This window comes from Mytilus californianus, unplaced genomic scaffold (assembly GCF_021869535.1).
Source record: "Mytilus californianus isolate M0D057914Y unplaced genomic scaffold, xbMytCali1.0.p SCAF_8, whole genome shotgun sequence".
NCBI lineage: Eukaryota > Metazoa > Mollusca > Bivalvia > Mytilida > Mytilidae > Mytilus > Mytilus californianus.
This window is the reverse complement of record NW_026262734.1, coordinates 105,617,673-105,631,309: the sequence shown is the minus strand read 5'-3', so window position 1 is coordinate 105,631,309 and position 13,637 is coordinate 105,617,673. Positions and strand designations below refer to the sequence as shown.

At 31.4% G+C, this 13,637-nt stretch overlaps 1 protein-coding gene across 2 annotated transcripts in view; it reads left to right on the top strand.

Annotated features, from left to right (window-relative positions):
* LOC127711141 (lysine-specific demethylase 2A-like) overlaps positions 1 to 13,637 on the top strand; it is a 69,416-nt gene that overhangs the window by 10,000 nt on the left and 45,779 nt on the right. The window contains exons 1-3 of one of the 2 annotated variants that reach the window (XM_052217089.1): positions 8,678 to 8,953; positions 10,277 to 10,415; positions 11,299 to 11,377. In XM_052217089.1, the coding sequence (XP_052073049.1) occupies positions 8,918 to 8,953; positions 10,277 to 10,415; positions 11,299 to 11,377 (254 nt within the window). In that variant the 5' untranslated portion in view covers positions 8,678 to 8,917. Of the gene's footprint in view, positions 1 to 8,677; positions 8,954 to 10,276; positions 10,416 to 11,298; positions 11,378 to 13,637 lie in introns of those variants that run through there. The other variant, XM_052217091.1, reaches the window with a different exon arrangement.

Sequence of the window (13,637 nt, the reverse complement as noted above, 5' to 3'; positions counted from 1 at the left end):
ACATCAGGAGGTCATCGTCAATGTGTCGCCTTGTCCTCAATTGTATGCTCTTTTGTTTATGGTAAGTAGGATTGACTTGGAAAGTATATACATTTATATACCTAACATTCACACATTTCATATGGCCTTAACCTCAGTTATTCTCTGCAGTGTTCGGTTTAAACTTTCAGTATGAAACCTAGCTGTTCCTCAGTTACCATTTACATGAAAGGTTTAACATATTTTGAAAGTGAACTATTACTCGACCATGTTAACCTTACATATTTCAAGTGACCAGTGAGCTGACCTAATTGAAATTTAATTGCACCTGGAAAAAATCCAGGCGATACTATTTGTGTTATCTGTTGTTTTTATTAATTCTAATACAGTTTTAACTACATGGACAATCGGGACTTCGCTTGGACTGAATGCTACACAGAGTATTTACTTTCAAATATTCGGTGATCCGAGCAACCAACAAACATGACCGTCATAATTGTAAAAAAAAACAAAAAACGATTTGATTATTATTTCTGCATTTAAAAAAATTTTATTCAAAAAAGGAATTATCTATATAATGTTAACAATGCTTATTACGTCATTGCTTTGGCCTGTTATATATAACAGCAGAGTTTTTTTCTCTGTTGAATTGTTTCACATTTTGTGAATTATCTGTTGCCTTATATAATTTACTATACGGTATGGGTTTTGTTCATTTTTGAAGTCATTACGATTCTTTTCGCAATCATACCTTATTAACATAATATTTTTGTTTTGTTAATTATCTTGAAAACTATTACAGATATAGAGAAATTGTTAACAGCAAAAATGATAAGCAAAAAGAAGATATATACGACCGAAATCGTTAGACGTCTGCCCTTAAATGACAATTTTTTTCACATTTTTTGGCGTTTTTATACGACTGCAATTTTTTTGAGGTCGTATAATGTTATGACGTTGTCGGCGTCGGCGCCGTCGTCCGCAGCCATTTGGATTGATTGTGGGGGTAATTGTCCTAACTGTTTAGGAATTGGGGACCAAAAACAAGTATTTTTCTTGTTTCAGGACAAGAACGTGTGTCTATAAGTGTATGGATCACTATGAAATTGTACCACAAGATTCCATACCTCTAAAGGAAGGTTGGGATCGATTTTGGGGTTATGGCCCAAACCGTTTAGGAATTGGGTGCAAAAAATAACTAGGATTTTCTAGTTTCCGGGCAATAACTTGAGTATAAGCCTATGGATCTCTATAAAATTGTACCATGAGTTTCCATACCAAAAAAGGAAGATTGGGATTGATTTTGGGGGCTATGGCCGTAACCTTTAAGGAAAAAGGGGCCAAAAACAATACTTTTCTTATACTTTGTATAAATTGCTTATTTCTTGACCAATTTCAATGGGGTTTTATTCAAAGTCTTAAATTTTTGGACTTTCTTTCATATGCTGATTCTAACCGTGTATTTAGATTTTGGATTTTGGGCCCCGTTTTTAAATTGGTCCACATTGAGGTCCAAATTGTCCAAAATTAAACTTGATTTCATCAAAAATTAAATGCTAGGGGTTCTTTGATATGCTGAATCAAACCATGTATTTAGATTTTGAGTATTGGACCATAATAGGTAAATGTCCAATTTCAAATTTTTAAGTTCTTTGACCACATTCTTTCTGTGTTAGAAACCTATGCGATGTCGAATATTAAATTACAATCCAAATTCTGAGCTGTATTGCACAATTAATAGAAATTGCTAGTAGATTCATATTTAAAAATAGATAAACATGTAGCATCAAATTCTAAATTTAGAGAAGAAATTATGTATAAATACAGTTTGAAATCTACTGTTCATTATTGGATATTTCGAAAATTAATTAAGGTGGTACCAAACGCCTTGACTAAAATTAATCTGGCTTGTTTAATTTTCGTAAAATTTTGACGAAATAATTACCTTGACCCTTTGACAAAAATATAAAAAATTTAAAAACTTGAACTACACATTTTATCAGAAAAATTTCATTTGATATATAGCAGTTTGACAAATACTAATTTTAATCTTTGAGAAGTTTAATATTTCCTTAACAATAGAGCGTGATTAAAACGTTCAGCTGATTTTTAAAGAGTTATCTCCCTGTAGTGTTATGTACCACCTTAAACTTATGTCTTTATATATTTTTTAAAGACATTGTATTTCTGATGAATAATATTTTGAAATTGTTTTTTTATATTTTTTTGTAATTCATTTTTTTGTAATTCATGGTAGGTTTGTTTTTTATTCCGTATAAATTAATTTTCAGAATGCTATATAGATAGAGAGAAACTGTAAACAGCAAAAATAATCAACAAGGCTAGATCCGCCAATGAGTCAACATAGCATCGTCAGTCGACACCTTTAAGGACATATTTCACTTAAATGATGATTTTTATACCAACTAATATCTTGACCTGTGATAGATCAAACGAAAATTAGAACATCGAAAATGATCAACATCAGGAGATCAGCACATAAGTCAAAAGATTGAAATCGTCCATTGTCTCCCTACAGGAGTTGTTGTTCCTTAATCACATTTTTACTCGTTTGCCTTTATATTGAAACTATAATAGACAGACAGTTTTCCCAGTAAAAAAAAAAACATTGAGACAAAATTGTTTAAACACAAATTTTCTTGTTTGAAAAACGAGATTTAACCAGGTGTGCAAATATTCCTGGGAGCCTCTAGTTACATCAACGAGAATGTTAATTTGCCTAAATTGAGAATTTTCACATTTAACTTAAGTTTGACGAACCTTACCAGCATCACATATACCCGCTACTGCATAACAAATCATAAAGTTTTTGCATAGCAAGGATCTTAGCAATAGTCCACTGAGTAATCTTCCCTACTGAAATAACTAAGCAATTTAAACCAAACTCGGCTCGAATTAAAAAATGATACTGCTTACCGCTTGGCGTTTGAAAACATTGTTTTGCGTAAATGGGACCGTCTCATCATAGGGAAAATAATTTGCACTCAGGTGAGATACAGACTTGTAGGAACCTTTATCAGTCACTGGAGATAACTGTCGCTGTAGGTAAGACATAAGATTATTTCATCAGAAGTAAAATCTAGAGTATGCATGGATTATTCAGAGATGCCGTCATCCTTAGAAAATTAGGGTGGACTCTCTACAATTAAAGGTAAGAAACGTTGTCGATAGAGAAATAAGTTGGTTAAAACTGTCCAATTAAACGATAAGTTTAGTTTCAGCAGAAAGAATACAGAGTCCCATTGTTCTATGAACAGATACTAAGCTTACAAAAATTCACGCCGATTTAATCGAAAATATTGTCATCTATTTTGATCCTTTTCTTGGTTCATCCACTGTTTATTTTCAACAGCAAGTCAGTAACTTAATGGCTAGATTTTGGTTTCTTTTTTGCATTGGAGTTTTTGGTAAATCGGACGCATGCATGACATTTCTTTGTGTCCACACTAATTCATTTGTGGTTATCGTCCGCAAGAACGAATGAAAAGACGCCAATCGCTGAGTTTGATACTTTTTGTACAATATTCGTGTAGGTGTTAACTTTGGTACGAGTTCAGTGCAGGAAGCATCTGCATATCTTCTAATTATTTCCCTCAGTTCTGTTCTTTTGTATTTGTTTAATTGTTTATTGATATAATCTCATGGTGCCACTTGTGGGCCCATTAATTTGGAATAAAGTATATATGCTATTCTATTGAATAATTCATATAAATTCATTTTATTTGGCTGAATGTGTTATTTAATTGATGTTTCTTTTTGTGCTGACCGCATAGAGTTATTCATATTCATTATATATTCCAGATGACCATTTTATAGTTAATCAAGGATTCAAATGAGTCTTGGGTTCACTTAGCTTAGAAATAGAAACACGTCAAAAATGCCTCATGGTGACGTTTTCTGGAAAATTTCGTTTGATTTCTCTTGAAAAGTTCCTTAAGAGAACGTTTTGAGGCGAGAAACTGATTTGGTAGCGTCAAGTTATTTAAACATATACAATTTTTGTAAGTCCATATGTGTGTAGTTAACCCTGACACGCATTAGTCTAAGATTTAGGCGAATTGTTTAACGTCCAGTGGCAAACATTGTATGCATATTCAGGACGAGACCAGATTTTTGACTTTTGCAAACATTTTCATATCTTTCAAAACTTGGTTGTCTCAAACTCTTGGAAATATATATTTGGTTTAATAGTATTAGTATGTATAGACTATACAAACCAAGCATCCATAGCATAGATGTACCTAAATTAATATGTTCAATCGAAATTATTTGACATACTGTATTTAATTCTGTTGTCCATTTTCAAAAAAAAAGTTGATAGAAAAAGAAGTAAAATAAATAAAAGGATAGTTAAAAGGGGGTAACACTAGACTAATAGATGAATTTTAATGGAAAACGGGGTGAATTACAAAATTTCATTTTATTGATCTTTAAGTGTTTATCAATAAATATGGTCGGCATAATCTTTGATTTGCCAATAAAGAAATCTTCTATATAAAGTTTCGAACCAATTTCCACTGAATTTTGACACAATGGCTATTTTCAAAAAAAGTCGGTCAGTCGGCTGAAGATTACTTTATCATAGTTTTAAGTTGTAACAAAATTGTTTCGTTTCTTATTTCTGGACATGTTTTTTGGGGCTAATAAAGTTTACTGCAAACTGCAATCATTGTCTTGAAAGATTCGGGCAAATTTTGATCGTTTATTCAAAATTGAATAATAAAATTGTAAACCAGCCATTCTGGAGGAAGTAAAGATATATACGGTTATGGCCGTCATTCAATACAAATTTTACAAAAACATGTAAATGTTGCCGTTTTGTATCAAATAGTCTTCAATCACAATCTTTAAAGGGCAGAATAATACTCTTATTTTATGGTAAATATAAGTATAATATGAAAAATTGTTGAGACACATTTAAGTTCAGGTCAGTATATCATTTAGACTCTTTCTATTACCAGCTTTCGGATTTTGACCCCGTAAGTAAAACAAATTCAGGGGACTTTATTGAGTTAAATTTATAAATCGCAAAATTGTCACAAGAGATTACCTCACACAGTTTACAAGAGCGCAATTACTCGTAATGCAATTTCCATATTGCCCCTCGTGCATAAATTGAATATAATATATATTTTCTGCACTTTGTAGAATATGAATTCAATTTTCATGATCATTATAAACTAAATGGATAAGCTTTCGATTAAATGTAATTACAATCCTGTATCAAAGAGCCATACAAGCTTTTATTCTGAGTTCTATGACCACACAAATGATGATAAATATTTGTATACTGGTAAAACCTATTTCCAAAGGTCGGCTAAGCAGTTCACTGAATCTATAGTATTGATAAAAAAACTAATCTTTTTATGAAAATTTTAATGTATATATCACAGCTCCTTGCGTGAATTTTTGACATACAAAATGTTTGGAATTTGATTGGATTGTAAATGCTTATAAATCGGTCATAAACGCAATTCGATAGATATATATGCAAATTTCGACATTATGCATCACAAGAAAGACATTCCAAATAGGAACAAAAATTTGATCAAAATTAAGAAAAAAAATGTCTTTCAGACAAATACAATAAATTTGGATCCGGTAAACCTTCATTGTGTAATGTTTTGTAATATTTTATCAAAATTGCCTTCAGTTTTTCGTTTATCTTTGACTAATACTTATGATTACTCCCTTGGTATTTTCTCCCCATTTTTCGATGTGCAGGGATAAATATTTTGGAGGGAGTTTTTGTTTTACAAGTAAGTCTCGAATTTTTTTGCTTTACTTTGGTGTGCTTCCGAAGGATTTCCTGTATACAATTTCCCTTCTTTAGACATCCTTTATTGCACTCTTACATTTTAAATATTCACAGAATATATGGCCAAGAAAAAAAAATCCTCACTTTTAGTGAATTAAACTTCTAAAACAACTTGATCACTCTACATCGATACAACTAGTCAAGTTAAGACTGTACCTTACATCGTATTCTGGGATCCTGGCCCAACCTCCTCATCGCGTCAGAGAGCCAGGATCCCAGACTGATGACTTCACACCAGTTGGACATCACAATGTTATGCCTGTTTAAATCAAAATGGTAAACAGGACAGCGTCATGACAAGATATCGTCCAAAGACTGAAGGTACCCCAGTAGAACCTCGTATATTTAAAAAGAATATATAAATCAATTTCAAAAAGAAGATACATGAGACCTATATAATTATGTAGCAATGAACTTGGATTCCCCTAGGTCCTTTTCTGTTTTGTTTCTCTCGCTGAAAAGTTGTCATCTCCTACTGGAAATTGAATATTAAACTGTCTATATCATGCTAAGAATATGCTGATTCTTAATTTTAAGCAACAATTTATTCAGTGGTGCATGTTGCTGTTTTTGGATAAAGCTGCAAATGTTCGATTTTCTGTCAAATTTTGTAAAAATTTAGGGGATAAATACTGTAACATTATTTGCAAAATTATCGTTAGTTTTCAGCTTTCGGCATACATATTCTTTATTCAAATTAACCCTAAAAGACATGTTATTTGCAAAATTTCTCCACGCATGTATACATAATAACAGGTACTGAGTATATAGTGTTTTGACATGGCAGGGGAGAAGTGGAGAAGAAAATTACCAGAATCTAGAATGAACCAATCTTTCAAATTCATGCATCCATTAGCGTTGATAATTTCTCATGACATTCCAGTTACTGAAGAAAAAAGTAAAATATGTAAGATATGCTAATGTAAGGTAAGTTAAACCTCCGTCCGTCCCATTCTGTCTACCATCTGTCAACAGTAAAACAGATAAGTATGATAGGGATTGAACGCCATTTCTTATGCTTAAATCTGCGAATTCTGGTGCTGAAAATTTCGACACCGACCATCATTACTATATCTTTTATACAATATTCGGGTGAAACCCAAAATCTTAAGAAGCTTTCTGTCAATAATGAAATTTTGCTACATAAAATTTTTGTCGTTTAACGCACGAAATATGGTAAAAGTAATTTGAATATGATTTAAGAAGAAAAAAATGTAATAGAAATGAAAAGTTTGTCTAATGTACTATATGCTGGTTCAATACTTTCTTGAAATATTTGCTATGTTGAAATAAAGAAATATGTCCAATTTTGCACTTATATTTACTCACAGGGTCAATATTGGGAAAAAAATCATTGCAATTTCTACATTTATGGGATGGAGAAAACTGCGTTAAACAACTTTCTTTCGGCAAATGTGAATTAATGTGTATCTTTAAGATGGTACAATGTTTTTACTTCAGACAGAACATTGATTTGGTTAAAATGTCCTATCGAAATTGCAGTTATAAGCAGTCTTTAAGACCACATGTACATGAATCTCTGATACTGTGATAGATTGGACTTTTAGAAGAAAAAAAATCATGGGAAGTTGGATTTTAGCCTTTAAGAATCCATAAAATCACCTGGACATTGCAACATTGTTTAGTTTTTTATAATTTTCTTTAGAATTTGATATCACTACAATGAGAAGAACGTACCGTATTGATTATTCACCTATTTCAAACTGTGTAGAAGAAAAAGATTCAGAGACACAGCTACATAAATTTATCAATTATTATTGTTTCCGGAAATTTATACATTACTGTATTTTGGCAGGTACATTTTTTGCAAATTCCACGAACTTCAAGGTATCTTGGTATTTTATACAATTGAGGGAATGACATGGCTGGATAGGGATAACATAAAATTATTGTATTGTTAATTGCATACAAGGAAAAAGAAACTAAATAGAAAACTACACAAAAAACAATTAAAAAAAAATACATAGATTGCATAAAAAAAAAAAAAAAAAAAAAAAAAAAAAAAAAAAAAAAAAAAAAAAATCTACCCAACAGCAGAAAAATCTGAATACTATTTATTTATTGTCATCAACGGGGTCGCTAAAATTATATATTTAAAAATATTTTTTCAGGTTTGTTTATTGTTTTCAGTCATCTAGGTTTATGACCGCATGACCAACATTTTTATTGCTAATTTCGTACGGGATGTTTGTTTATATATGTACAGATCTAGAGAGATACACATTGTATTGACATTATATTCTACAATTTAAGCAAAACTATTTGAAAACCAAGATTTTTGGGGGCTCGGATGCGTCAAGGATTTGTATTTCTATAAAATATTAGATACTGTACTACTATACATTGTAATTCTGAATTTTTTGTAGGATATAAATGATATCTGATTGAATATGAGTGTTGTTGTTAACTTTGCTTATCCCGGATAATATACATGTAATGTAATAGACAATGTTTACTTACTTTTGAATCGTCTTCATTGTTACACCATAGATATAATAGCCATTTTTATTTTAAATCTACGAAAGCTTTCTCTCTTTCCCCCCCAAAAAAATGTAGCACTTGTGGTCTCATTTATTGTGAATATATTTGGTAAATATTTATATATATATGTATATATATCTGCTATATATTTAAACAGTTAAATGGTATATTTTTGAATTGATGTAATTCTACCTGCTGTCGAATTAGGGAATCTTGTGAATAAAAATTTAACTATTGGAATTTTATACTTGATATAGGTGAATTGTGAAATTAATGTGTAATTTTGAATACACAAACAGTATGCTTGAATACACATCGTACAGTATTGATTTATTGTGTATTCGCTGTCGCTTACCTGTGTACGTTAATTTAGGTCATCAATTAATACACATCAGACGTAAACAAATTGCACAGTGCATACTGAATGTGCATTGCTGCACATGGTGTGCATAGATAGTACAAGTTCATGCAAACTATCAACCAATATCTGGTGTATAAAACCGGGCATAGATCGTACATATTTTCGTATAAATATGGCTCAAAGACTGTAAATGTTGAAAAGCGATATTGAAATTTGTGAGGGCGTAAAACTAAAAGATGCTCAATGAAACCACAGTTACAGAGGGCTCAAAGGTTTGATTTTACAATCATATTGAATGTTGTTGATATAAGTATTGACCCGTTTATGGATCGTGATTTTGACTCCGAGTATTTGACCTACATTTTAAAGATAAATATATGTAATTGTAAACATTTAAATTTCCTCAAAACATGTTTTACATTGAATGTTACTATATGCAGCTTTCTAGGTGAAATTGCTACGTGTGTGTACAATGTAACATGATGTGTGAATTTTTCTAGTTATTAACATAAATTGTGAACAAAACGTGTTACCGTGTTTTATGCAGCCTGGGGAATATGACTGATATGAAATAATCAATTATAATATGACAAGATATCAATGTTAAACTTTAACAAATAGCTGGAGATGGACCTAGTAACATTTTGTACAAAGACATTTTCTTTGACACTCTCAAAGCAGACTGCCCCTCATTTAATTTCTTGATCATGTAGTCAAAACCCAATTTAGGATCATAGATATAACCAGAGACATATAATACAAATATATGTCTGATATAACGTAGATAAGAAAGGAAATAAAATGATTAGCTGTCTAACAAAGTCATAAATTACACTGTACATTACTTAATCTAACATGGCTTTTTTCGGTTAAATTGTACATTTCTTACATTGTCTTAATTTAACTTAAGTATTTTTTCAACAGATCTTCCTTATATTTACCACCATGTCTCTTAATTGTCTCGTGGTTCTCTCCGGGCACTCCGGCTACTATCACCAATAAAAGTGACGCCACAAAATAGCTCAATAGTGTTGAAAGTGGCATTAAACACCAATCATTCAATCAATCAATCCTGATTGTCTCTTGTACATTCACCCTCTAGATATTGTAATTTAAAAAAAGTATATATATACACATGATATATGGGCAAAGTAAGCAGACATTTACTGCTTGAAAATAATGCCACTATGATTTAGCTTATCTTCCAAAATATCTAAATGACACATCAATGTTAATGATGTGTGTAAGTTTCAGTTAAATATTGATTGATGGATTGGTTGATTGTTGGTTGCTTAATGACCAGTGACAAATATTTCATACATTCTGGATGAAAAAAAGATCTGTATCATGGTTGGTGCATGTATAATCTGTAACAGTTAAATTTCTGTTTTGTAGATCATCATGACCAAAGCAATGCATTGATACTACTCGTACAGTTTTTTGTTTTTTGTTTTGTTTTGCAAAGATTTAAAGGAAGTTGTTCAGAATTGTCCATTATGTATTTATCTCCCTTTGACAAAGAATTAAAGACTAGATGATCAGTTGAGAGGAGGTTGTCGACAGTGATCTTTAATAATATTTTTCTCTTTTTTCAGAGAGTGAAAGAAAAGAAGATCTATTCAGAGGAAGGTATTGACGATGATGAGATTGAAGGGAAAAGAACGTACAGTGTGGAGGAAAAACTTAAATCCACGAAATACAACAAAGAATTTGTTAAAATATTGAAAGGGGAAGGTTGGTACACTGTGGGGATAAAAAATTGGGTACAATTGGACGTAACTCTCATTGTACCTAATAGATCATGACTTGTTCTCGAGTTGTACACGTTTTTTTCATTCATCTAGGGCTTCAGTTTAGATGTCATTTGTGCAGGAGATGATGTCCCAGCCATAAATTATATGTAATTTTACTTTTTTCATTCAGATTGTGTTCGTGTGTTTTTAATTCATGTGGTTCATTTTGACAATTTAGATTCATTGTTGTTTATTGATGCTATGTTTGAGCTTGCTAACAACAAATTATTACATTGATAACAAAGGACCTTTTGCCAAAATTTATTGGTTGTCAAAGTACAAAAAAGAATATTTTATAGTTCGGAAAGGGGTTTGAAATTAAATCCACAATATGCAACAAAAAATATGATAAAATTCTGATTGGAAAGTTTAGTTAACAGTGTGGATAACAACTTTCATTCACATCCTGGCACATACAATAACAAAGAATAGGATAAATTCTGATAGTGGTTGTTAGTGAACAGTGTGGATCATGGCTTCCAAAGAGGTCCTATTGTCCGAACAAGTCTGACAAATTATACTTCAAGTCTGGTTGTGGTGAGCCCTTAACTGACATGTAACATAGATTTACCATTTTAACATAATTCAGATACTAAGGATATCAAATTAAATCCACAACATATATAAAGAATGTTCAAATTGTGAAATGAAATGAGAAGCTAAGTAAGTAAACAGTGGGGATAACTGTAAAAAATTTTATCCATAAAAATAAAAGCGAGGCTCGGTGTTTTGAAAAGCTCAAGGTTAGAAAATAATGTAGATACAGTGAACAGATAAATATGAAATGAGTGGTTAGTAGATGCATTCTTCTTTTTATTTTTCAGATTTTACTGTAAAGTATCTACAAGAACATGGATTAGAGACACCAATTGTTTTCCATGAAAAGAGTGGTCTAGGTTTACGGTGGGTATAAATATATGTATATGAATAAATATATTGTGTATATATGCAAATTGGGCAACTATCCACCAAATATATGGAAAGATCATAGGACAAAGACCAAAATTACAGGTCAATGTACAGCCCTTAACAAAGAGCCAAACCCATATCATTTCGTAAGCTATAAAAAAACGTGGTATGACAAAATGTGAAACAATTCATAAGAAAAAACCAATGTCTAATTGTTCATGTATATTTTGACATTTAATCTTTTTTGTACCTCAGGTAATTTAAAGGAGAAAAATAATTAGAAATTATACTACAGGTGTACAGTGAAAGCTGGACTACAATTTTAATTTTAAAGTCGCCCTGTTTTCGGCTGTTTTATATCAGTCAGGGGACTTACTGAAATAAGTGATTTAAAAATCACTTATTTAAATAGCAAATTTGAAATTTTGTCTCAAATTGTGATTTTTTAGTTTTACCAAAATTTTAAACACATAGGTTTAGATTATATCTTATTATCATGATTATTAGTAAAATTGGAAAAAATTAACCTTTTTCTTCTTTTAATTAGCAAGGTTTATGCCTTTGATGCAATCAATTAGCTGTAAATTCTATATTTGTTGAAAAAATGCTATAATAAAGGCTTTACATAATGAACTGATACTTTCTTAGCAGAGTTTTCCCAGCAGTGGGAGTAATTTTCCTGAAAAATCAAGGTTTCATCTTACAGATTATGTAATAAAATTTTACTGTTCGCGATCCAAATTTCACTGTTCGGGGGTGTTGAAGTTAGTGGGGGTAATTAAAATAATAATACTTAAAGAAGTGATTTTTTGGAAGAAAATAGAGATATGATACTTAGACAAGTGATTTTTATGTCATTATCCTAGATTTAGTCCAAGGTCATCACCTGACATGACCCGGTCATCCTATCAACACAGATGTTGGTTCTGATAATTTTAGCAGCATAATTAGTCCCTGGATCATTAGTATTCTATATTTAAAGCTACAATAAAATTAAATCACTTAGTCCAGTGATTTATTTGAACTTCTTAAATAGGTGATTATTAAAGAAAAACAACTCTTACTTCCAACATTTGTGGAGACAATGTTACTGGAATCAGTGAATAAAAATCACTCATTTAAGTAAGTCCCCTGACTGTATATAGCAACACCTTATTTTGTTTTCTATCTATAAAAGGTCTAAATATTATTAGTCAACAAATTTCTTACGAGGGAGCTGGATCATTATGATATATATGTATCTATACTTTTAAACGAGAAGACCTCATTTTGTGTGTCGCTTCTCTTCCTTCCACAATAAACTAATCATCATGCCTCTGTGTCCTATAGGTACCATGCATAGTCGCATTTGTCATCCATTCTTATGATTATTCAGTTTGGGTTATTTTGGGAGAAAAACGAAAATAAAGGCGTCCGGATATTGTTTCCATCATCAGACCGACTTTTAATTCAAATATGACTACCGGTTGTAAACTTACACATAATTTTCATAAGTATACCAATGTGATTTCAACAGATCGGGCGGAGCGTACGTTTTAATTTGCATAAGGACAGTCTATTTGAAGATGTGTGTGATAAGGTTGATTGCCGTTATAATTATTATTACTGATTGCTAATCACCTATCAGTGTCACCAAACAGATATACAAAAGAACTGAGGGAACGATGTGTTAACCCCCGAAAAAAAACATTTAAGATTTATACCGTTTGTTTGTGCTAAGGCAGACGGTATTTTAAAGTATCGGCTATTGTATTATTCTGTTTCAAACCTTTCTGATTGTGAGATTCATTTCAAACGTGATTTAAAAAAATATATATAAAAATAAAAAATAAAAAAATATTTAAACTCAATTATTCCTTCCTTAATTATGATCAATTCTGTTTGCAACTTATCCCAGTGCCCCCCCCCCCCCCCCCCAAAAAAAAAAAATAATTAAAGCATTTGGAATATAAGCAGTGGCAGCTCCAGAAATGTTTATAAATGGGAGCATTGACTGCCTAAGAGGGTGCCGCGCAAGTCATGTTTCAGTGATTCCCTAAATAATCAACAACAAAAAATTCCACAAAAATGGGGGAGGGGGCATCCCCCAAAAAATCCGCCTCTGAAAGGAAGATAAAAGTATTTCAAATCGTTATAGAATAACGAAATATGCATTATTTGCAACTGCGGTCGTCATGGTTTTACTTTCAGATCCACAATTTCAAAAATGTGACAATTTTTACATCTGTTTAAACTCTGCTTTACTAGAAAATAA